The 26768-nt window shown below is 38.1% G+C and overlaps 1 protein-coding gene across 4 annotated transcripts in view; it reads left to right on the top strand.

Moving 5' to 3' along the window:
* The window catches only part of FBXW2 (F-box and WD repeat domain containing 2), a 45921-nt gene that overhangs the window by 3179 nt on the left and 15974 nt on the right, over nt 1-26768 (top strand). The window contains exons 2-8 of one of the 4 annotated variants that reach the window (XR_012922133.1): nt 1662-2171; nt 10010-10204; nt 12279-12412; nt 14640-14726; nt 15635-15804; nt 16707-16856; nt 21463-21592. Coding sequence is in view for 3 of the 4 variants with exons in the window: in XM_012771670.3 (XP_012627124.1) it covers nt 1662-2171; nt 10010-10204; nt 12279-12412; nt 14640-14726; nt 15635-15804; nt 21463-21751 (1385 nt within the window). In the remaining variant the exon portion in view is untranslated. Of the gene's footprint in view, nt 1-1661; nt 2172-10009; nt 10205-12278; nt 12413-14639; nt 14727-15634; nt 15805-16706; nt 16857-21462; nt 22580-26768 lie in introns of those variants that run through there. The other 3 variants (XM_012771670.3, XM_012771674.3, XM_012771673.3) reach the window with 3 other exon arrangements.

Below are 26768 nucleotides of genomic sequence, written 5' to 3'. Positions count from 1 at the left end.
CCCTTCAGCTTCAAGGATATTACCTTGAAGTCCAGAGTTCCAGAAACTAAAACTAGTAGACAGCAGCTGATGTGATTAGAAGGTTTGGGTGTGTCTACTAATAAATCAGACTGTTTTTTGTCCAAGAACATTGTTGCCAAATTTGATATTAGAAACTTATGATTTTTACTCACCTTATATTAATGAAGTTGGTGGATGAGATCTTGCTTCTTGTGTAGACTTGATCTAGGTTACATGTCTGGAAAGAAATTAATTTTCCTCTTCCACATTAATTTAGACATAAGATTTAAAATGAGTATGGCAGTCTTTTGAGGAACCAAGCAATTAGATTAGAAGGAAAGATTTTTTTTTTAAATCGTGGAAATGTCGACATATATGAAAATAAAGAGAATAATAGACCATTATATACTCATCACCCAGCATTAAATTCTGTCAGCATGGTGGCCAATCCTGAGAATGATTTTTAGTGGTTTGCTTTAGTTTTTGTTCTCTTTCATTAGTTTAGTCTCCATTGTTAAGAGTGGGTTGATGCCTGTTGACACTAATGCAGGATACTTTAAAACTTTTATGTCACAATTCTGGAGCAATTTGTTATTCTCCTAAAGGGAGAAATGGTCTAATCAGATACAGATAGATACAGTACCCCTAGATCATATCACCAGGTTGTATTCTCCTGGTTATCACTGACTTCAGAGAGAGTAAGTTTGGTGTACTGATCTGGAGAGAATTGACCTCCAGTGTCTTCTGCTATTTAATAGCTTTTTGTAGGCAAATCGGTTACCTTCTCTGACCTGTAGTTTCCTCATTTGTGAAGTGAAGATGATGATACCTGTTTCTGGTGTTTTGTAAGCATCAGGATTATTAACTGGCCTTATTTATGCATGCTTCCAAGACCTTCATGGCTCTCGGGGACATGTGTTTAAGAGTGGTTACTAGCTCATATGAGGCTTATAGAAACAGACAGTTAGACAAAATAAGGTCTTTGGTAATTCCTGTTCCAAATAGGCTGGGCCATAAAGGAGGTGGAAGAACCAGAATGCACCAGGCACACAACTTCCTACACCTGCTTGTTTTTCTTCCCCAAACCTTTTCACCGGAACATCTATTGCAAAAGCAAATAATTCTATGATTTTGGTGACAGGTCAGATTGTGCCTAGCATGATAACTAATGTCTCAGGTTACTGCTCTGGTGACTTGCTTTCTGATTGTCACATCTTGGTGTTTATTTTTGTGATTTTAGTGCCCAAATTTAGTGCCCAAATAGATTCATTAAGGAAATAGTTTTATAATGGTTTTGATGGGGAGGGGATGTATTTAGAATACACTGTTTTATAATGAATGAATACTTTTTATTTTACTGTAAAGATGCATGTAGCATGTGCTAGACTTCAAAAGGAACAAGTCACACACACCAACCTGTTTCACTGACTTATGTTTTGGAGGTCATGATTTCTTAAACTATGTTTTCTCAACTGTATTTTCTTTTGTGTGCATGGAAAATTTTCAGATAAATATGGTGTATTAACTGTAAAGTTGTAGTAACTAAGCATAAAGTTGTAATGCCAAGTTTTTTACACTAATTTTTAATACTTCATTTGTTAGCAGTCTTGCTTGAATTGTCTTTTTGAGCAGAACTAATACAATATTTTGATGTGCCACAGGTAAATTTTTCCATAACCTTATGGAGAGAAAGGACTTTGAGACATGGCTTGATAACATTTCTGTTACATTTCTTTCTCTGACGGACTTGCAGAAAAATGAAACTCTGGATCACCTGATTAGTCTGAGTGGGGCAGTCCAGCTCAGGCATCTCTCCAATAACCTGGAGACTCTCCTCAAGCGGGACTTCCTCAAACTCCTTCCCCTGGAGCTCAGTTTTTATTTGTTAAAATGGCTTGATCCTCAGACTTTACTCACGTGCTGCCTCGTCTCTAAACAGTGGAATAAGGTGATAAGTGCCTGTACAGAGGTGTGGCAGACTGCATGTAAAAATTTGGGCTGGCAGATAGATGATTCTGTTCAGGACGCTTTGCACTGGAAGAAGGTTTATTTGAAGGCTATTTTGAGAATGAAGCAACTGGAGGACCATGAAGCCTTTGAAACCTCATCATTAATTGGACACAGTGCCAGAGTGTATGCACTTTACTACAAAGATGGACTTCTCTGTACAGGTGAGAGACATTGGAACTGTTTTTTTGTATTTCATAGGGTGTAAACTTAAGAATAAACTACTCCTCGGGTTTGAGGATGGCAAGTGTTGATTATATGAGGCATCTACAATAGCATTTTCCCCCCCATCCCTGAGTGGATTTTCCCCCTTTATCCTCTTTTTTTTTCCCTCTAGAGAAGACAATCATTGTAAAGTTTTACAAGAAACAAGCTTCAGACATTCTTTTAAACATGTGAATCAGAAAGCTGTAGATTACTTTTTTCCATATGTTTTCTCCATGTACAGTTCTACATTTTGGTTAATTTTGTTTCTTTCGCTATCAGCAATGATTTTTGGGGGAAAAAAACAGTGGAAAAATTGGTGTTAATCCTAGCAAGTAATTACATCATTTTGGATGAATTACTTGACCTCTCTGTGTTTATTTCTTTGTCTGTAAAATATGGGAGATATTTCTTCCTTGCTCTGAAATCCTGTGATTCTAAGAAGAAATAGAAGTTGAAAGTTTGGGTATGGGAACAAAGAGAGTTGGATGATTTTAAACTAGGCAATTAAATAACTTTATAAAACAATATGATCATTAAAATTTAAGAATTATGTATGCTAACTTTTATTTATTTTGGGCATATGTTTCTACATATGCTTATGGTCCTTGGGCTTAGTGCCCATGTTTTAGGCAGTACATTTTGACAGGCAATATAATTCTTAAGCAGTGGTTAGAATGGCTCTAGGCAGTTCTTATCATTGATCCCAATGCCTATTTACTTACATTCTATTTGATATAAAGGGATACTTGGTGTTCTTTTTTTCATCCAAGATAACTTCTAATAAACATTAGTGTATTACCTAAACTACATAATTGTCATTTTTAGTAAGTATAAACTGTTCCTGTGTGTAATCAATCATCATTATTTAGCCATATCCATATTAGTGCATATTCAACTTGTTTCTATTTTTATGACTATCTTTATTTGCATTACTTTTTTCACCCCTTGAATTATTTGGGACAGATGCCTAAAAGTAGAATTGTCAGATCCAGAAGTATGAATGATTTTATAGCTCCTCTTATTGTCCTTTCTAGATAGATTGAATTGATGCCGTGCCCAGGGCAGTCTTAAGTAACTTGTTTCTCCCTCAGAGTCTCAGCAGATTCAATTTTAATATTTGTAGTGGTTAAAAGAGATGCATCATTTCTCAAGATTGTTTTAAAACTGCATTTCTTTATTCAGTTTTCCCATGTGGTGATGTATTCTCTGAAATGTTAGACACTTCTCCAGTTATAGAAAATAAACATTCTTTTTAAGGCATTTCATTGTTTGGTTTGTCATCCTGAAGTTACTTCACTCTTATATTATTTTTCCTGTCTTACAAACCTAATTATTGGAGCAATGTCATTGGTTCTTCTGTACTTTGCTGTACTTTTCCCAGTTGTGATGATGGCTTTTCCATGTCCTTTGTGCCTCACGATCTGTGGCTGATATTTTTAAAGATTAAGATGCAATATTGTCTTGGAACTGGAGCTCTTTCCCACTTAGGGAAATACTTGAAGTTAACTAATTGTTTTCACAACCACCTTTAGCTTTTTAAAGTTTTTTTCTTCTCTCATCAAACTTTACTTTTCAAATGCAATAAACCCCCCTTTGGAGCAGAAGTAAATGGGAAATATTCACTGAATTCTCTACCTGGAAAGTTAATACCTGCAATAAGTGGACCCAATCCTGCATTTTAAGTTTATTCTCTAAATGAGTCTATATGTAATATGATTTTTATTCAGATTAAATGCATCAGGTTTGCTTTTTGAGAATTATGTTGTACTGTGGCTATTGAAAATAATCCAAAGCAATAGTTTAATTTTTCTAACAGTAGCATCCCTGGGACTGTTACTAGTGAGAGATATATTCATTACAGAATTATACATGTGTTTGTGTCATCTTGTTACTTAAGAGATTGAATTTTCACTGTGATCAAATTGGGAAATCCTCAATTGGGCAGTAATCTTACAGTGACTCTCAGATTAGTGCCTTGAACAAGCAATAATATGGTATTACTAAAGAGATTGATGGCTAATGCTAAAAATTGACTTGGTGTAGATTGAGGTAGTTATCGTTCTGTTCTGCAGTTTATTTCTGAAATTCTAAGCAAGGAACAGAACCTTTGTGCCGTTCAATAGATACTTATGAAATGCCTACCATTTGAAAAATAATGTGAGGGCATACATAGATGAATTAGAGCAGTTCTTTCCTCAGATTATACATGTTGGGATCAATAAAGTGACCTGATTTATGTAAAAGTCTCTGCATGGACTATGGCAAATCAGAGAATATTCTAGTTGCTATTCTCTTGTCGTAAATTGTTACCACGTGGGATTCAGGTTGCCAGATCTTTCTAAGAGAAGCCTCAAATCTAGATTTTTGTGAAATAGTCTGAATTTTTTAAATGTGTCATTTGGATTTTTAAACTATTGTGGTTTGATCAGAGTCACCCTGTGAGCTGCTGGATGTGACCTCTGGCTTATAGTTGAATAAGAGAAACAAGAGCTATGAAAGAACTAAAATAAAATGATACAGTTGAATTGAATGGGGGAAAAAATCATGGTTGTTCAGAGAAAAGAGTCATTTCTTCATTTGGGAAAATTGAACAGTGTTTATGTTGGGGCTTAAAGAATAGTAGACTTTAGAGAGATGAGATGCTGAGTAAGGGCTTTCCAATAAGATGATCAGCATTAGCAAAGGCATGGAAGGCACTAAGCATGGAGCATGTAAGAGGAAAATAAAGAAAATTATTTCACTTGGACTCTTAGAATATAAGTTAGAACTCCTATACTATAAGGGACTCAGAATATAATCAGAAGAAATGGGCCTGTGGTATGTTAATAGCCTTGAATGCTGGGAACATGAGTTTGGACAATTTTCTATAAGCAGTATGAAAGCTATCAAAGATTTCTGAACAGAAAAAGGGCAAGGATTGGAGCTTTCTGCTTCGGGTAGACCAGTGTTTCTTATTTCTGTCAAACCCAGGTCCTCTTTTTATAACATATTTTACAATATCTTATCTTGAATTCATAGAAATAACTTATCTACACATACATATGTTTTTGAAATTGATATAATGCCTGAACTCTGATCCAGAGGGAAAGTTAGGGGGCTGTAATTTAAAATAATACCCATTTAAACATGTAGTATTCAAGTATGGTATGTTTGAAGATAGTAATCAGATGTTTGCACATGCATGTAGTGTCATAGTAAACTTGACAGCTATAAATGCATGTTGTATTTGTGTCATGGATACCATCAGGGATATGATCTTCTCAATTAGTGGAAAACTCTTTACATAGTTCTCAACAAAGCAAAGTACATTTTTCCTTAATTTACCTGGTAGTTGCACTCAGAATATTCAGTATATAATTAAACTGCAAATATACTTTCTGAAACAAATAGGCTTAGATAACTAAAAATAAGCTTTTCATTTATGAATATCTGGTAGAACCATCAAGAATGTCATATAAAATGTAAGGTAATTCTTTTTGTGCACTGTCTCAAATATTGCAGGTTATCTAGCATTCCTGACCTCTCTGCCCAATAGATGCCAGTATGCCCCAACCTCCACCATTGTGACAATTGAAACCACCCCCACAAATTTCTAGAATACTCCCTTAGGATATGATACTACTCCCATTAAGAACTTCTGACATGGACAAATTAGAGCTTCCAAATTAAAGTACTATCCAGTAAGGACAAATAGTAGACTTAAGTGTAGAGATTTTTAAAAATACCACAGTTCCATGGCAAGCACTCTGGACTCTGAATACAGAGATTTAAGAAAAGAGCAGTTGAATAGAAAACAGCCATTAAAGTAGAATTGACAGGATTTGGCAATGGAGTGTGTATGTGGCAAGAAGAGAGATTTCAAAAATGGCTTAGGTTGCTAGCTTTGTATGGTATGTCTGGGAAGATAGTAGTACTAATAACAAGACTAGAAAAGGAGGGAATAAATTTGAGAGGATAGATGGGGTTCAACTTGTGATGAACTGAATTCAGTTGCCTATTATATTTCTAAGTGAAGATTCCCACAGTATTTGGAAATGGAGGGTCAGCTTTGGAGAGTACTCAGGACTAGAGAGAAAGACATCACAGCTATGGCTGGGGCAGTGAAATTTTAAAAGGAGATTTAGAGAGGAAAAAGAATAGAATCTAGGGTAGATCCTTGAAAAGTGTACTTGGAGAAGGGAGAGAGGTGAAAGAAACAGGACAATGATGAAGAGAGTTTCAAGAAGGAGAATGATAGCCTGTTCTAAAGAGCCACTGGTGAATGTTTATTCAGTTGGCCAACAGAGTCAAATGCCTCAGAGAAGTGGTTGAGGGTTGAGATATGATTCTACCAGTTAAATATTTAAACTTAACTTGATAAGATAGTTTGCTCCATTTGGGTTACAGCTCATTTTTCTGCCTATCTGTGTTGCATACCCATCCCTGACTTTTTTTTATATATCAAAGTAATGTTTTCATTGTATTTTCTGAATTGAGAGATTTTTTTTTTTTCTTTCATGAAACGTAATAGTCCACATTTATTTAGTCCTCTGTTGCTTCGGGTTAGTCTGTGCAGCAAATAGGAGTCCAGAGGGGAGGCTGACATAAAGCAGGAAAAGAGCAGAGAACAGTAGCTCCTAAAGTGAATTTGTACCACTGTAAAATGGGACTCAACCTGATTATTTTTTGATATTTCTTTAGGGTGTAAAACTGAATGGCACAACGTTTTCCTGTATAAACTAATTTAATTTATTAGTTTGGATAATCTCTCCTCTAATTTTTTTTTAATTGTGGTAAAACGTACCTAACATAAAATTTACCATTTTAACCATTTTCAGGTGTACAGTCCAGTGCCATTGAGTACATTGACATCATTGTGCAGCCATCACCATCATCCATCTCCAGATCATTTTGTGTCTTCTAAACCAAAACTGTATCAGTTAAACACTAACAACTGCCCATTCCACCGTCCCTCCAGCTTGTGGCAACACCATTCTACTTTCTGTCTATGAAGTTGACTGCTCTAGAAACCTCATATAAGTGGAATCACCCAGTATTCGTTCTTTTTTGACTGGCTTAATTCACATAGCATGTCTACAAGGATCCTCTGTGTTGTAAAATGTCATAATTTCATTCTTTTTTAAGGCTGAATAATATTCCACTGTATGTATATACCATATTTTGTTTATCTTCTTCCCTAGTTTTTACCTAGCCATCTTCTATTAATAGTTTTGCCTCACTTCAAACCATTTTTCTATGATATAACCATAGTGATCTTTCAGAAACGCAAATGAGGTAATAGTTAAACATCCTTTGACCCAGTTGTCTAGCCTAACCTTGCCACTATTTCCCAGTCAAACTGAAGTGTTTTTATAACCAATGTTGATGTTTTAGGCAATGCATTTTAACAAGCATTGCAAGTAATTCGTAGGCAGTTTTTAGAATGTTTCCCAATAGTTCTTTATGAATCGGCCCCAGTGGCCATTCACGTATTTTTATGTAATATATAGAGATACTTAATAGTTACTTCACTAGGTATATACCAGGGATTGGCAAACTATGAACTGTGGGCCAAATCTAGCAGATCAGAGTAATTGCAACAAAGACTGTATGGCTCCAAAGCCTATGATATTTACTGTCAGGTCTTATCCAGAAAAAATTTTACTGACCTCTGCTATACACTTTTTATTCCTTTTTTTTTTTTTTTTTTTTGGCCTGATTAACTTGAATTTCAACTAGTTAAAACCTAAAAGTTTTTTTAAGCAGTGAAATCCCTTCAAACAATTCCATGCCAAAGCCCAGCTTAAAAGCAAATAAAAGGGATATAATTGAGGAACCCAATCATGCTGCTACTAGACATGTTAATAGAACACCCACATGTTGAGAAGCACAATCGTAAACTCAATAGAGCTTAACCTGAGACAGTTTCTGTTTTTATCCCCTCCTTATATTTGCTATGGGCTTTTGTACTCCCTGCCACTTACTGTGCCAAATTATTATTGCTTGTTTAGCCTTTTTGTCTTCCCAAAGACAAAAAGACTAATTAAAGTGGGCCCAAGTAGACTAAGTGCTATGAAGGCAGGAGCCCTGCCTGACATAGAAGTTCTATAAATACATGTTGAGTGAATGAGACCCCAGTTGAACACTGGTAATAAATCAGAACCAAGCTCATATAGGACCTACAATGATTTCTCTAGTTCCTTAGGAATACAGTCACAAAATGCCTAATCCGGAGGACCTTAAAGAATATCCAGACCGTGCTGACCAGTATAGTAGCCACTAGCCCCATATGCCTTTTGAGTACTAGAGCTGTGGCTAGTCCAAATTGATATGTGAAATACTGGATTTCAAAGACTTGGAATGTGAAAGAACGTAAAATATCTCATCAATAATTTTTATATTGAAATGATATTTTTGAAATACTGAGTTAAATTATTTTCACACATTACTTTTTTAATGGAACTATTAGGACATTTTAAATGACATTTGTGGTTTGCATTGTTTCTATGGGACAGAACTGTTCTAGACCACTAGTTCTCAAAATATTGCTGAGGAGGTAGAATTAACCTTGCAAACTTTTGAGATTATTGCATACCACCTCAAATATTCTAAATTAGAATCTCTGGAGATAGAGCCCTGATTATATGTTTTGATAAAGCTCTCCAGATGATTCTGAGGTCTCACATGCCCGTGTCTACCAAGCAAGTCCTACCCCACTTTTTATACAGAGGGAAACTGAGTCCTAAATATTAAAGTGACAACAAATAAAGTTATGCTCTCATGGAGTTTTCCCAGGTTAAAATTCATGCTCTTTCTTAAATGATGGCTGTTTTTCCATTGTCTGAAGTAGTGGCTCTTGGCTAAAGGTGGAATTGTGACTGGCATTATTTATTTAGTCATTTCAGCTTTTTTGAAAACTGATCATTTGGTGCTTTCCTGGGATACTATATCCTTATCATAGTGGCTGTATTTAGTGTGTTCTCAAAAATGTCTTTATCGAATCTTATTAAAGGAATATTGTGAGACATGAATTAATCATTATGATTTTAAACTTAAAGCAAAGTTCTGAATTTATCACCATGATTAGTATGGAATTTTCATCAGAGGCAGAAATGAAACCTACTTTTTCCCATGGAATCTTAAGAGGCTTTTTACAGACTGTTGAGTTGTTGTGACTGTCTGGGGATAATTTATCCCTGATTTTCTTTGAGGTTCTTTCATAAATTTCAAGATGGCTGAACAATTAGCAGTTAGCTTTGGCAGAATTTAGCTCATGATCTGAGGTTTATCTTTGACTTGCCTTGGAGTGGAATACATTTCAGATAGACAGCTTTACTATTCAGCATTCCTTATTTGTTCAGAGCTGTGGGGTAATGGACAAGCATGCAAGTGTAAATTATAGGTAATATCCATCAATTCAAGCTCAGATTGGAGAGCTTTTGATAGCAAAGGATTTATCAACATTTTCAAGTGGAAACACCAAGGGATGCTTTAGTGTAATACACTTCTATAGCCTGGAAAGTTAAGGGAAAAGGACTAAACCAAAAAGCTTGGATTCTGTCCCAGTGCTTTTAATATCATTTTGGTGACTGAGCAAGTCTCCATTAGGACATTTTAAATGACATTTGTGGTTTGCATTGTTTCTATGGGACAGAACTGTTCTAGACTACTAGAACAGTTCTAGTGGTCAGCCACATAGTGGGGGTGCTAGAAGAAGGGACCATTAAGCTTCTCCTTTAAGAGTATCATAGATTAGAATTGATTTTCCTTTTACTGCACCTGTTTTCTTATTAACCTCCTTGTTTTTCTCTTGAAGGGTCAGATGACTTGTCTGCAAAGCTGTGGGATGTGAGCACAGGGCAGTGTGTTTATGGCATCCAGACCCACACTTGTGCAGCGGTGAAGTTTGATGAACAGAAGCTTGTGACAGGCTCTTTTGACAACACTGTGGCCTGCTGGGAGTGGAGTTCCGGAGCCAGAACCCAGCATTTCCGGGGGCACACGGGGGCGGGTGGGTTGCCCTTTTTCAAGGGTTTTTATAATTATTTTAGCCACATCCCTTAGAGCCTGGAGCCAGTAATGTGAAACTGCTTCTTCTTTTTTTTTTTTTAATTTAATCTGCCTTCCCACCCCCCTTTTCACAGTCACTACACTTATTTCCCTTTATTTCAGTTATTCTTATTTGGAATGGTTTCCCTAATTTTGCTGCTTCTTGACCCATTTTAAAACTCTTCTATGTACCCTTATGCTGAGAGGGGTAGTTCTTCTCTCCTATTTCATTTATGTCCTGTTCAAGTCAGTCCCCTTTACTTTTATCAGATTCCTTGCCTCCAAATTGAATAAGGCCTATACTTTTAAATTTAGTTCATTTTATTTGTAGAATTAGGGCTGAAAGTCCTTTGGAGTGATGGTGGTTCCCAGAGTGTGGTTTATACAGATGATATCCAATTTAAGCTTGGTTGACAATTGATTAAAACCACTTAGAGATAAGGTGAAAGAAACAGATACCTGAATGTTTCCTGATAAATGTACAGTGGCCTTATTTTGCAGAAAACTGTTTATTTGAATATAGCCTTGAGACTTCAGCTTCTCCCTCTGTTGTATTTTATTTTGGAGTTTTGTGTAGAAATTACAATAAGCTATTTCCCAGCCTCTTGTGCAGCAGCTCACTTCTTCCTTTCTGTGTTTACCCACTGCTTTAGCCTCTGAGAGTCAGTCTCTGCTGTTAGGCATCACCTTATGAACAGCCTTCTGGGACTCCCTAAACAGGTTGGGAGTAGATTTCCCAATAACCTGTATTGCTGTCATAGTACTTATCATACAAGTAAGTATGATAATCTTGCTTCCCCACCATACTGTAAGCTCCATTAAGACAGCGATCCTGCCTGTCTTGTTCACCCTTTCGTCTTGAGTTCTGTGCACTCTACCTGGTGCTCAGTAATTCTTTGACGTAAACCTAGCTGTTTTGCTGATAAAAAACCAAATATTTTTCATTTCATTTTATTTGCCCTTTATATGTTCTTCTTTGGCCATTGCTGTCTGCTACCATTTGTTTTAGAAATTTAATATTTGAAGGTGCATGATTTATTATGGAACTTAATATATTAAACAGTGTAATATTCCACAATGTCAAGATGTATCATAACTTCCACCTGATTTTATTCCTGATCAACTTTGAGAGCCCTGTTCTAAACAATTTTCTCCTTACTATTCCATGGACATTGCTATGGTTTTTCTTAACTTCATGCCTTTGCTGTTCCCTCTACCTGCAATATTCTTTTTCTTTTCTTGATAAACTCTACTCATCCTTCAGGGCCCATCTCCAATATCGCCTCTTCCCTGAAGTCCTCCCTGATACCCCTGGGCAGAGTTAGTCATTCTCCTTGGTGTTCCCCTAGCAAGAGGTAAACATTTATTTTTTTCTGGACTTCTTCCTCTATCCCCCACTTAGACTGAGTTCCTTAAAGGAAGGTTCCCTGCCTTCATCGATGGGTCCCCAGTGTTCCTTTAGAGCTTGGCATATTTGAGTACTCACTATACTGCAGATACTGTTTTAGGTGTTGGGGATATAGCTGTGAAGAAATTCAAACGCTATTTTGAGTAAATGGCTTGGTCTGACCTGTGAGATCTTTGTGGTTTTTTTCTCTTTACACTGGCTTTTCTTGAGTCTGGAAACTGTTTTGCAGGTTACTTTCTTTACATTTGGTCTATATTATTAGTGCATATCTGAACAGGGCCACCTATGTTCTGTTTTCTGCATAAAATAGATAAAGTTTTGTGTAGTGTTAGGCAGTCCTCAGAAGGAATGCCATTGTCTCCAACACTGGTTTTGCCTTTCATTCTGAAGCTATTGCAGATAAAAGATACTGTATTGTTCCTGGAACTTTCCAACCTTAGAATATAACAATTTTGAAATAGTTTTTTCATCATAAAATTGCTGGTTGAGTAGCACTGTTCTTAACAGTGTCTCTGTTTAGAAAATTACATAATTGGGCAGTTAGGGAAAACAGATGTTAACTGAACTCTATTATAAAAGACCCACCAAGAGAGACAAGTTTTAACTTTCTGCATGTTATATACACTAGTGTTTAGTGTGGACTACAATGATGAACTGGATATCTTGGTGAGTGGCTCTGCAGACTTCACTGTGAAAGTATGGGCTTTATCTGCTGGGACATGCCTCAACACACTCACCGGGCACACGGAATGGGTCACCAAGGTAGGAAAACATAAAAGAATCTTGATGTCATGCTTTTGGGGGAGGAGAGGTAGAGCATGGTAGATAATGCCTGCTAAGTGGTAGGTGAGTCATAAGATGGAATAGATGTAATACCAAGCATGATGGTGTACAACAGTGACCAACATGTAGAGGTATATAGTAAATAATTTAACAGATGAATAACCAATGGACATGGAACAATGCCCACAATATATTAGGTGAGTAGAGGGGGCAAATAAGCAAATTACGTACAAAAAAGTATGTAGAGAGTGATATCAGTTTCTGAATGTGTTGAAGGTGATTATTTCTGGTGGGATTGTGGGTGCTTTTTTCCCTTTAGAATGAATATCTTTTTTAATCAGAAAAGCAGTTTTCATTTTGAAAAAATAGTGTTTGCAAGAAGATCAAAAATGTATAGACTCTTTAGCAAAATACTGTGATGTTTTCAAAACAAGATTGTTGTGAGAATCATATGCAGTATTGATAATGGATGTGCCATGCAGAAGCACTTTTCTTAAGTTTACCATGCTGTTCTGTGAGGGGCTGAGGATACAGGAGAGAGCAAATTAGACCTAGGTTTTACCCTTATGGATGTTAGCCTGGAGAAATAGTTGTTAAACAGTAATTTCACAAATAAATATATAGTTACAGATTGTGCCAAGTTCTATGAAGGAAACGTACAGTGTTGTATGAGAAAGTGTAGGAAAGTAATTTAGGGAAAGTTTTTTGAAAGAGGGCAAAGCACGAATAATGAATAAGAGGTAGCTGTGGAATGACTGGCAGAAAGATTGTTTCAGAGGGCATAGTATATACACAGGCCTGGGATAGGAAAGAACTCGAACATTTGATGATCCACAAGAAGGACAGTGGAGTCATGCTGTAGTTGGGGGAGATAGGTAAAGAGGTAGTCGTCATGTGTGATTTATGAAGCCTTAATAAGGATGGTGGATATCCCTTTAAGTGTACTAGAAGCAATTGATAAGTTCTGAGCAAGGGTCTGGTGTGGTTTGTGTTAAGAAAATAACTGCTAAGTGCAGAATAGACTAGAGTGGGGCACGAGTGGGTGCAGGGTGACCTGTTAGCCTTTGCAGTAGTCTAAGCAAAACATACCCATGACTTGGACTGGGTGACAATTAAGAAAGAGAAGGGCACTGATGAAGGATATATCTTTAAGGTAAGCTACCTGAACTTGCTGATTGATTGTGGGGAACAAAGAAGAAGAGAGAGTCAGAGATGGCTGGTGGGTTTTAGCTTGGGTGGATGATTATGTCTTTTTTTGAAATAGATGATGCTAAAAGGAGAGTAGTTGTGAGATGATCAATAATTATGTATTGGGCACATTAAGTTTTTAAATAGAGAAGTTATATATTGTAAGGCAATTTGGTGTTATGGGAAACCTAGTAAACTTTGGGCCGGGACACTGTTATGTCTGGGACAAGTTACTGCTCCCTTCAGGACCTGAGTTTTATCATCTGCTAAATGTTCTGAGATGTTGGGATAGTACCCAGTAAGGTGTCTGATACTTAGTAACAGGTCTCTCCATTTCAATTGAATGTGCAATCCAGGCTTCTGAGTGAGTGAACTCTGCCTCCCCTTTCACTTTATGCTGATTTATTGCAAAAGTAACTACAACCTAGTGTTTACAGATATCCCAAGTGCTAGTGGAATGTTAGCTTGTATTATGTTATTGTTACTATTATTTACATTGTTTTATTTCATCTTCACTGCAGTTATATGAGATAAGATGATAGATAGGTGCCTTGTCTCCTATTTTAAAGATAAAGAAACAGAAACAGTTTAGATGGTCCTGCCCAAGATTGCAAAGGAAGTATATGGCAGATTCTGGTTCCAAGCCCATTGCTTTTTCCTTTATAATGCACATGTTTATGGAAGCAGATCATTTACATCTACTTCAGTGTCTGTGGATTTTTTCTTTTCAGTTTCTTTTGTATTCTGTGGTCACATTTTATAATTTTTTAAATCATCCTAATGTTTGCTTCTAGACTAAAGCGAAGATTAATGCTGCTAACATTAGACACTTTTAGATAACTGCTAATAACAGATTCTTATAGTAAAAATCTTAGTAGATATTAACTTGGTAATAGAGTTATAGCTTAGCTATTCTAGCATAACATCATTTCAACCTTGTTTTCTTATTTTAATTAAAAAAATCAGTACAGCAACAGCATTAAAAGGATCTTCATAACATGGATATTTATATTTGCAGGTGGTTTTGCAGAAGTGCAAAGTCAAGTCTCTCTTGCACAGCCCCGGAGACTACATCCTCTTAAGTGCAGACAAATATGAGATCAAGGTGAGTATTTTCCTCCATTAATTTACCCCATCAAAGAAAAAGTGGCAAATACAAGAAAAAGTGTTATGGCAAAAGGGAGAATTCTAAGGGGTGAGCAGGAATGTCTTAGTCCAAGCCATCTTAAACTCATTGGGAGAGGAGATGATTCACTAGCTCTGTGTCCTATGTAGTTTCTAAACTCAGATTTGTAAATCAAAAAGAAATCCACAGAAATTTATTTTCAACCTGCTTACTATTTTCTTTCTTTTTTTTTTTTTTGAGACAGAGTTTCACTTTGTTGTGTAGGCTAGAGTGAGTGCTGTGGTGTCAGCCTAGCTCACAGCAACCTCAAACTCCTGGGCTCAAGTGATCCTTCTGCCTCAGCCTCCCAAGCAGCTGGGACAACAGGCATGTGCCACCATGCCTGGCTAATTTTTTTCTATTTATTTTTAGTTGGCCAAATAATTTCTTTCTATTTTAGTAGAGACGGGTTCTCGCTCTTGCTCTGGCTGGTTTCGAACTCCTGACCTTGAGCAATCCGCCTGCCTCAGCCTCCCCTTACTATTTTCTTAAGACACATATCTCCTGCACTCCTCAATTCTTAGATCTAAACTATGAAGTCATAAATATTCATTTGTTACAATGATTTGCAAAGAGTTTACAAAACACTCACATATATACTTTTTGCACGTTTTAAACTGTCCCTTGTGGTAGGCATTATCTTCGTTGTAGGAACTAAAGTTCAGAGAGGTTAAATATTTTACCCACAATTGCACAGAAGAATCAGGACTTGAACCTATGGTTCTTAACTGTAAAATGTGTGGTCTTCCCAGTATCTGACTTCAGCAAATGTAGGCCACATTGTGTAAGGACAAGCTTTTCTGTAGTGATGTGATCTGTCCTCTTTCCTAATTTTCTTTTTTCTGTAGATTTGGCCAATTGGGAGAGAAATCAACTGCAAGTGCTTAAAGACATTGTCTGTCTCTGAGGATAGAAGTATCTGTCTGCAGCCAAGACTTCATTTTGATGGCAAATACATTGTCTGTAGTTCAGCACTAGGTCTCTACCAGTGGGACTTTGCCAGTTATGATATTCTCAGGTAATGTTTCCTTAGACTTCATGCTTTACCTTTGAAAGTCAGTAGAAAAGACAAGACTAAATATCTGGATATCCCTTTCCATAGCTTGCTTTTAGGAAATGTCTACTAAATATTCACTAAAGTTACTAAATGTTACTAAAATGTTCAGTTATAAACAGGGTTATATATACTGAACATTCACACAGTAAAAATATTTTAGATGTAGTAAGCAAATGAGAAATACTTATTTGCTGAAATCGCCCCTACGTCTGAGTCACAGGCCACTTCTTTCAGATTTAACAAGCTTTTCTAGCAAGTGAAAGGCTTAGATGAAAAGATCCTTCAGATCGTCTCTAGTTCTAGTATTTTAGGTTCTATTTCATAGTCAGTTAAAATTCTGCCTTGTTTTATAAGTGTGGTCATGTTAAGTGGGGTCTAGAGATCAAGTGGCCTTCTGTTGACTAGTAGAAAGTCAGAGGTACTTAGATAACAATATAACTTGTATTCTTTTCCTGCAAAGAAATAAGATGATGTCCATGGACAAATAATTAGACCCCTCTTGGAGACTGGCAGTTATCTGATAGCGTATTCAAGGCTGGTGGAAGCCAGTGCCATGTGGTAATTAAGATAACTTATTTTGGTTATAGACAAACTTTGGTTTAAGACCTGGTGCCATGTCTTACAGGCTGCATGATTTTGTGAAAGTTTCTTAACCTCTCTGTGCTTCATTTTTCTCACCTATAAAATGAGTACTAAATGAAATGCTTATGAAAAGGAACTGGTATAGGACCTGGCAGTTCTTTATTACTAACAACTCTAAGAAGCCCTATATAAAGAAGCCTGTTTGAATTTGTTTAACCTACTCTACTTCACAACTGTTGTGCATACACCTATTAACAACTCATACATTTATTGTTCTACAGCGTGGGTCAGGATATGCTGACTTGGGAGAGTACAGAATATTGAACATTCTCCTCATTGTTTTTATGCATGGCTGTTTGAGGTCAACTTGTACGGGATCTGATCACACTAGCCAACAGAACTTTGGCGGGCCCCATCTCTCTGGTCACAAAGTTAGTATCTCATTTATGTCTTCCAGAGTCAGACCAACATTTCTGACCAATTATGTTTTAGAGCTGTTAGGTTTCAGAATCAGTCATAGAAATGATTGATAATTTGATGCTTTGAAAGAAAAGACCGACACAGCATAGAAAACATCAGTCTAAGCTTTTCATTTTATAGATGGGGAAACTGAAGCTAAGATAGGCTATGGTCCTTACGCAGCATTCCACATCTCACCCTAGTCCAACACTCGTCTATCCATGACTGGATTATCCAGAAGGCATATACTTAAGGTACCAGGAAGCCAGGGCACCTAAAAACAAGAAAAGAAAGATTTGAAAGTACTTGCTATTTTGCAAAGAAAAAAATTCAAATAGACACCTGGGAAAAAATAACATCTTTTACAGTTTAATATTTTGAATTAAAATTTTGGGAGGGAGGGTGCAAAGGTATGGTGGGAAAGGAGTATCATAATCATTTTAATGCTTAGAGTCCCTAAAGGTTTTAATTTCATCCTGCATCTACCTTTCTCATGTATGCTTCTGACTCAGAATGACATATAGAGACTCTAGAGTCCCAGATAAAAGTTGCATTTGTTCTTAGTATTTGTTTACACTAGCTTTAAGAAACAAACCTGCAAGGTTGTTTGCTGGTAGGAAGTGCTAGGTTCAGATTTTTCTTTGAAAGGGGCTATTTTGTCTCTGCTTTTTTTCCCCTCCAAACACAAATAACCAACATCTTTTGAAACCTTAGTACAAATCCATCCTATGGCATCAGTTGCTAGGAGCAGGTAGGGCTACTTAAGCTTTGAAGCTAATTGAAAAGAAGCAAAGCATAAGTGACAGCATGTTATTCCATAAGTCTGAGATATGATGCAATCTCAGCTAGGTTATCTCAGTACAGTGTGTGAGGTTACTTAGGTTCAAGGGCCCAGACTGCACAGTAGGGATGTTTGTTTAGTTCTGATGTGATCATAGTGAAAGGAGCCAGAAGCCTGTCAAGACCTGTGCTCTATTCTGCAACATGTTTGTGTTTCATTCTTTGAAATCAGCTCATCTTTCCAGATCTTAAGCTCTATCCTCACAGCCACCCAGTTTTCTTGTTTCTGTTTGTACCCTGCTTTACATTGATGACATGGGACCTACCAGACTTTCTAGCTGTTTCTCAGATTCCTTTGGATCTGTTTTGTAGGAATTTGTATTTGCCTATGTTCGTTGCGTCACTGCTTTATTCGTTAGATATTTATTAAGCACCTACTTTTGTGTCAGGCATTGTGATGTACATTGGGAAGTGGAGAAATACTTACCAGACTCATGGAAATTACTAATCAGCAGGAGGGAAGACTGACATTAAACAGCTAATTACATACACATTTTTTTAATGATTGAGATAAGAGGAACCTAGTACAGGGTACTTTGAGACACTACCTACTTTGTGGCATAAAGGAAGGCTTCCATGAGGAAGAGAGATTCAGGCTGAGCTCTAAAGGTGAGTGTATCTGTCTTAACTAAGTGACAGGGGTGGGTGTGTAATGAGGATTCTATAGACTGAGGATCTGTCTGAAGGTCCTGAGGCTGAAGGAGCCTGGTGGATTTGAGAAATTGAAAGAAATTCCTCAAATGCATCAGTGTGGCTGGAGATGGGAGGTGCAATAGGGAGCCATCAAAGAGTTTAAACAAGGTGGTAACAGGATCAAATGTTAGTGTGAGGTTAACTGATTGAAAGGGGCTAAGAGTAGAGGTGGGAGGTCAATATGAAAGCTATTGGCAGTAGTGCAGGCAAAAGATGGTGTCTGGGACCAGAGCTGTGGTAATGGAGAGAATAGTGAAGAAAATTTTTAGAGAAAAATTTAGGAGGTAAAGTCAATAGAGCTTGGTGATTGAATTTGTGATTTGAGTGAGGAGGAGAGTTGGATGGTTGCCATGTTCCCTAGCTTTAGCAGCTGGGTAAATGAGCAAGTGAAGAAATAGAAGAACAGGTGTGGCTGATAAATTCAGTTTTGGATAGGTGGAATGTAAGGAACTTTGTCTTGTTGACTAAATGCCTGGTACCAACGATGGCTAGCTTACTTTATTTTTATTTTTTTTTATTTTTTATTTTTTGAGACAGAGTCTCACTTTGTTGCTCAGGCTAGAGTGAGTGCCGTGGCGGCAGCCTAGCTCACAGCAACCTCAAACTCCTGGGCTCAAGCAATCCTGCTGCCTCAGCCTCCTGAGTAGCTGGAACTACAAGCATGTGCCACCATGCCCGGCTAATTTTTTCTATGTATATTAGTTGGCCAATTAATTTCTTTCTATTTTTAGTAGAGACAGGGTCTCGCTCTTGCTCAGGCTGGTTTCGAACTCCTGACCGCGAGCAGTCCACCCACCTCAGCCTCCTAGAGTGCTAGGATTACAGGCGTGAGCCACTGTGCCCGGCCACTAGCTCAGTTTAGGTTCTCAATGTTCATTAAGTGGGTGAACATGGGTTATCCAAGTGCAAAATGATGAAATGAGTTGTTGATTATAACTCATGTGGAGCATAATGATTGAGACCTCTGTTTCTCCTTTACTTGAGGTTAATTAATCCCAACTCACTACTTTCCCTGGGATCAGGCTCCATCTTATAGACCTGTTTATAAAGGCTCACAACACAGGGAGTGTCAGTGATTGATTTGGGATGAATGCTGTTCTTGAACATGCCCATCTGGTTACCTCTTTTAGCAGGGGTTTCTTCCATGTTCAGTCTAGCAAGGTGAGCTTATTATTCTCTGCTCTGCTTTTCAAACAGGGAACCAGCACTTATTAGCTGTTTTCTTAGTTTTGTAGAAGTGATGCCTTATTGCAATTCTTAGTATCAGAGAATTTGAAGAGGAACACATGCCAATGATAGAAGAACTGTAAAATTTAGAGAGGCCTTTAGTATTCTCTCAATTTGGAATGCCCAGTTGTATTTCTTCATCAGGAAAGAGAAAAAATACTCTTCTAGGTCCAGCTGATAAAAGGTAGAATGACTCGCTCACTCCTTGGTATTCCCATCATCTCCATTGGAGTGTTTGCACTGAGCTATTCTCGCATACTCTGACAGTTACATGCCGTGCTCTCCCATTCTAAGTGACAGAGACAGTCCTGCTTATCTCTTTTCAAGGGCCCAATTAGCACTCAGCATGTATGACATTTAGAAAACATTTGTTCAGTTGAAATTGATTCATTTATGCACTCATCCATTCATTTAGGAAAGAGTTGTGCTCCTTGACTAGAGGTGCTCACTGCCTTCCTCACAGAAGACAGTTGGAAGATTCTGGAGTCAGACAGATTGGGGCTCATTTGCTAGGTCTGCATCATATTAGCTGTGTGACCATGGCAAGACCTTTTCCTCTTAGCCTGTGTTCATTCAGTAGTGTAGTGAGATAACACCTCTACCTCAAGCACTGTGAGGATTGAGATAACATGTTAATTATGAAGTTCAGTGCCTGGCGAGTGGTAAATGCTTGATAAAAAAATGAATGTTTCCTTTTTCCTAATATGGGACTGAAATCTACTTTATAACTCTTTGCCTTTGACCCTAGTTCTGTCTTCTAGAACTTGTAATGCTAGCTTCTCTGTCACATATCCTTCACTCTTTGGAAGTAATGCTCATGTATAGTTTTCCTGTCCCTGTTGGTGGTTCTTTTCCTCCCCATCTCAGCTGATACCCTTCAGCTGTACTGGTTTCCAGATCCTCCCTGTTCTCGACCTCTTGGACCTACACTAGTTTGGTGGTGTCCTTGTTTATAGGTTAAGCTTCTCTCCCACAGGAACCCAATCATATTGTTGTGGAGCATTATTTGTAGCTGTTTCCCTAGTCCCTCCAAAGAGGACATCAACTTTTCTTGTTAACCTTTTGCTTCATAGAGGGTGCAGAAAATAGCTAAGTTTTTGTTTGTTTGTTCCTTTGTGCTACTGTTTAGCTAGGTCTCTCCTAGCCTTTGTCATTGATGTTTTAGAAACTGCCCCTGAGAAGGTTAGGGCTGTCCTCCCAACCCTCCCAGTTATCTCAGGCATCTTCTTATGAATCTGTTATTAATAAATATTTCCAAATTATTTTGGAAACTTTTAATATTTTCAGCCACTAGTATTTTTAGAGAGAAACCCATTTGTTGCCTGCCGAGTAGAGTAGCACTTGCGTTCCTTGGCTTTCAGATTTGTTCTGTACTTCAGGATATTCCGGTATTTTAGGATTTGATGATTAAGTCTTTTTACCTAGTGGTAAGAGTTAACTCTTGCATTCTAGTTTTGAATCCTTATTCAAAGTATTTATTCTGTCTGGGTTTCAGTTTTCACATCTTAAAAATTAGAATGCTAAATAATTTGTAAGATCCTTTCTAGCCTAGAAGGATGTTTTGTGCTTTTATAAACTTTCATCAGACATTACCTTTCCCTTACATGCCATTATTTTCAGACCGAAGAACTCTCCCCTCCTGTTTTTTATGGGGCAGAGCTTTTTGTCTTTATATTTCCTTTTTATCAAAAATTTCATTTACCTCTAAATTGGCTTGAAATTTATATTGGTTTTAAAGGTCTCCAGAAAAGATTACAGTAGCATAAACAGAAGCAAAGTTGCCTTCTGGTTCATGGTCCCTAACTCTCATCCTTGTAGGGTCATCAAGACTCCTGAAATAGCAAACTTGGCCTTGCTTGGCTTTGGAGATATCTTTGCCCTGCTGTTTGACAACCGCTACCTGTACATCATGGACTTGCGGACAGAGAGCCTGATTAGTCGCTGGCCTCTGCCAGAGTACAGGAAATCAAAGAGAGGCTCAAGCTTCCTGGCAGGCGAAGCGTCCTGGCTGAATGGACTCGATGGGCACAATGACACAGGCTTGGTCTTTGCCACCAGCATGCCTGACCACAGTATTCACCTGGTGTTGTGGAAGGAGCACGGCTGATGCCACGAGCCACCACCGCTGACTGACTTTGGGTGCCGGGGCTGCGGGTTTTGGGTGCAACCTCTGTGGCAGCCGACTGCATGAACCAAAGTTCTCGCCTAATGGTATCATCACGCAGTGCACAATCATTTATCTATGTTTGCCAGGGGGCCAGGGCTCGGGGTGGGGGAGGGCTTGTTTTATTGACATACAACGCAGCATGCTAATGGGGTACACCATTGACTTCATTTGTACTTAGTTATGTTGGTCATTATAAGAGGATGCATTTGGGGTTCATCTTTTTTGAGTGGAATATTGGTTTTAAGAAAGTTAAATGGTTCATTAATCTGCTAATTGGTTGCCTATAAAATCACATTCAGTCTGTTATTAAAGCTTTTTACCATAGCCTTTTTTTCTCATGAAGTTGAAGCAAAGGTGCTATGATGTCGTTACAGCAACTTCTCTCACATGGGGCTTAGCTTTTATAAGAGCCAGTGTTACAAAGACCATCTAGTCCTGTGACATTCATAAACTTTCCACCAAATACCAGTTCTAAAAAAGTCTGTCTTCCAGTGCAAATCTGATTCTATAAATTGACTGTTCACAACTCATCCTAAACCCTAGTTTTTGGCAGAGTTAAGGTTGGCCATGTTTAAGATGTGAAAGAGTTTTGTAGTTTTTGTTTCCATGTAGAGGAAACTGGTCCCCTGGTTGAATGCACAAAGGTGCCATGGTATAGCAGACAGAACTGAGCTGGAAGATGGGAGACTGGTTCCGTTACCTAGGAAATCTGTAACCTCTCTGGGCCCCAGTTTCTTTGACTGTACAATTAAACTAAGTGATTTCTAAGATCCCTTACAGTCCTGCTGCTGAAGTGTCCAAAGTTGATATTGTAGTTTTGTCTAACCCCTGATTCATTGTTTCTTTCAGGTTGGAGATAATATTTAAATGAAATCACTGATGCAAAGTTGTTATCTATAAGGAAGTCAGTTATATGAAAAGGATGGATAAAGGAGGAATGTAGAAAATGTAACTGATTCAATTTAGAAAATTTAAGTAATTTTTGGAAGAAATGCTGATAGGAGTCATGGTTCAGTAAGGAGGCAGTGTGTTAACAGTAGAAAGACACCTGAACCTGACTTATCTTCCTCCTTTCCCTCTAACTAACTTTCCCTCCCAAGATCATCATTTTCTTTGTCTGTAATATGAAGGAATTGTCCTAGATTAGGGCTCACAAACTGAATGTCTAAGGAAGCCATGCAGGGAACATGAATGAGTAAAACATGCTGGGCAGGATTGTGGTGACCCCTGGAGAGTTTATCTGCCAGGGCAATTACTCAGCTCTGAATGTTGTATCATTAGCAGGAACAAGCCCAATGTTGACAGGTATTCCGATTTTCTCAGGAGGAGCTAAAAATCCAAATTTTTATCCAAAATCCCTGATTTTTTAAATGTTACAGCTGATTGAAGATAATTTAAAATAAGGCGAGCTAAATAAAACATGTCCACAGTCTGCCAGTTTGTGTCCTCCACCCTCTCACTCTAAAGCTAGGTAATTCTGTGGTTCTCCAGTGAAAATGTTTTAACATAGTTATCACAAATATTAGGGAGAGAGTAGAGGGAGCAAGCAGTAGAAAAAGCTCAGCTGCTGTTCAGCTGTTTGTGCTTGTTACAGGGGGGAATGGGAAGGAGCATATTTCATTCACAGACCAATAGGAAAGTTGTTTGAAGATGAACATAAGAATTGGAACCTAAGTGGAAGCCTCTGCCTGGGCATGTGAGTTATTCCTTCTTGCTGACTCTAAAGCATATCCATTTTACAGGTAGGAAAAAAGAGTACTGGCAGCTCTTCCAGAATCTGCATTAACTTAGAGTCTGAGAGTGGTCCTTTGAATGATGTGAAGTTAGTGAAAAATCAGTGGTTAGTTTCAAGGACAAGTATAGTTAATATATCCATGTTGAAACTCCAAAAGGAAGAATTAATTAAACGATCAATATCTTCCTCCATCCCCCCCCAAATCTGGGTTTAAACCATCTCATGTTGAGGTCTGTGCATGAGCTCTGCCTAGTCCTAGAAATAGAACCAGAATTGCAGCTGGAATCTGTTTTGCAGGAGGGTCAGGAGACTTGGGCAATGATGAGGGCAAATAACTTTTTCCTTTTCACCCATCCTGAGCAAATAACTGAGATTACTCATCTAATGACCATCCCTACACCCTAACTCACTTTCAGATAGCTTCAAAGGGCAAATAATTTTAGTCATTAGTGGAGAAAGTTTTATTAAAAGTGACTGAGGCAAAACTTGTATGCTATGTCCCATTTCAGTTTTGGGTGGTGAATACAGAAATTGTCATCCGGGCGGTGCTCAGTGCCACTGGATTTTGACATCTGTACTTGCTACAGTAGCTGGAGTCCTAACTACGATTCCTCCGCACGGATGCCTTCATTTCACCTGAGCATTTTACTTAACTGCTTTATAGATAGTGGATTTATTTGTATGGTTCCCAGTGTTTATAAAAAATGGAAAACTAGCTTATCCTTCATACAAAATAAAGCAAAATGGGGAGTCAGAGAGAGGACCAGATAGGGGATAACTGAAGCTGTGGTTCCTTGGTTTCCTTAGTCTCATTTCATTGAGTCCGAGGGTATTTTGTGTACACACTGATGTTGGCTTTCTTAGCATAGAGGTGAGGGTATTGCCTTTCTCTCTCTTGTGGGTATTCTCATGTCTGAAAAATTTTAAGTCATGAGTGGACAGACCTCATCCTTTTTTATGAGGGTTGGATTTCTTGGGTGACACTGTTGTGTGCTGGAAGCAAAGGGCTTCTCTCCTCTCAGGTTTATAAAGGGTATCATAACGACTTGAGTCTCCAACATGGGGACAGGGATCCAGGCGAGCTGAGTGGATGTGTGAGGGTTTTAGAGACTCTGTTCCCGTTCTAAAGGAACCTAGTTTCCTACAGCTCCATTATTGGAAGTAATAAATGTTGTCAAATCTGACTCTAACCTGACATTTTAGACCTATCAGGGAAATAAGGACCCTCCAATGGAAGGGCTAGATTGACTTTGAAGAAGTTCCACAGGAGGGCGCATGTATTTCGATAGCTTTTCAAAAGTGGCACGTGGGGAGTATTGCTATTTTAAGGTTTGCACTTCATTTTTCATAATTAAATAATTACTCTTCTGGCCACTGAAAACACTTGGTAAAGTTGGAATAAGGATAAGATAATCATTCTAGTATTTGCTCGCAGGAGAATGATTACTGCTCTCCATTTGTAAAACAGGGAGAAAACAAATATCTTTGGAAATAGTATTATTTTAGACATGAAGAAATTGTTTCTGTTAGGGTAGGCATTTTGACCTAACAGAGCAGTTGAGGAACCTGGCTTTGCACATTGCTTTGGCCAAACCCAGCCAGCAACTTGAAGTCATTGTGTGTCCTGGGAGCGGAGAGGTGAATCTTCCCACCATCGCTCTTAAACCTTTCTGTGCCTCCTCCTCTGGGCCTTGGTGTATGAACCACTTGCCTTTTTCTGTAGGGAAGTGAGCAGAATCAGATCATAACCCACAGATGCAGTCTGGGGCAGGGCACACCGTCACTTTTGCTTGTAGGAGCACAGAGTTATCAGGATAGGGTAGAAGCCCTTTAGGTCTGTCCCCTCGACACCGCCTTCCTACCTGGTTTTGCTGGTACTTTTGCCAAGATGTTTAAGACAACCAAGACACTTGAGAATTGCAGTCCCCAGATAGAGATGAAAAGAACAGGTTAGCATCCTTGACAAAATGCCTACTGGCCATCTTTGGCAGTGTCTCTGATCAGAGGTTCCCCAGGCCTGCTCTAGGAAAGTGAAAAATTTTCAGAATAAATCCTCAGATGGATTACTGGGTAGTCTTTACGCTACTCCCATCAGCCTAATTAGCTGAATGATCATGCTCAGTGCAAAAAGGTGTCTTCTTGTCAAGTTATTTTGATGTTTCCTGTCTTTCCTGGTACAATTCAATTCAGTTGTTTAAAGTTAGTATTTCAGTCTTGACCAGTGTAAACCCACTTAATTATTGCAGGCTAAAGAATCTAGCTACTTAAACTCATCATTAATGTGCCCAAATAATGTGTTTTTGTATATTCGATCCTGGCAAATTATTAATTCAGATGATAAAAGCTCATAATTTTTTGGTATCCTTATGCTCGCATTGTGAACAAACATATTTTGCTAATTTAGACTTTGCACTCTTGATGAGAATGCTGAGGTTGAAAAAGGCAGGTCTCCCACCAATCCAGCATCTATAGCAACATGGTAAAAGTCATCAACTCATGTTTGATTAATTTGATACGTGTTGTGATCTAGAGGGAATGAGATAAAATTTATATTTGAACTGTGTGGGGTGGGGGGAACAAGGGATTACTTAAGCAAATAGTGGAGTGATATGGAACAGGATGTCTCTATAAGATGAGAAGTTATTTTCTTGCATAATAGAATCATTCTTTTGCCCATGAGTGATTGTGCTAACTATAAATCATTTATATCTACACATTAAAGTGGATTCTCTCTCAATTAGGCAACATTTAGTTAGCCAGGCCCAAGTTATTGTTTGTACTTGAAAGTAATAAAGCTGCATTTCCTTAAAAATATGTTCTGTAGTTAAGACTTTTTCTTGCTTTTTCCCCCCATGGAATTCAGACATTTTTTTTTCCCCCATCCAAATCAGGGACTTTTCAAAAGTGAGTGTGTTTAAGATGTGTTTTTAGAAATAGAACTGCCCCTCCAGTGATCTGAAGTGGTTTTGTGCTTTTACTGTTTCTGCATATTCTAGGATGTAAACTCAACAATATAACAGTTTTTCAAGGCGATCCAAAGGAAAAACAGTAAATTTAAAAGTAGAACAAAAGGAAGGAGTTTTGGTGACCTTTATGAACAGATGCAAATGGGAGAAGGGGGGCTGCCTAAAAGCCGCCTCCCTTGCCCCCATTTTACTGGTTCTAGACCTTGGAATCCTCTTCCTCATCTCTTGCCCTCCTCTTATCCAGCACATCCTCACA

This window comes from Microcebus murinus, chromosome 12 (assembly GCF_040939455.1).
Source record: "Microcebus murinus isolate Inina chromosome 12, M.murinus_Inina_mat1.0, whole genome shotgun sequence".
NCBI classification, from domain to species: Eukaryota; Metazoa; Chordata; class Mammalia; order Primates; family Cheirogaleidae; genus Microcebus; species Microcebus murinus.
This window is presented reverse-complemented; position numbering and strand designations above follow the sequence as displayed.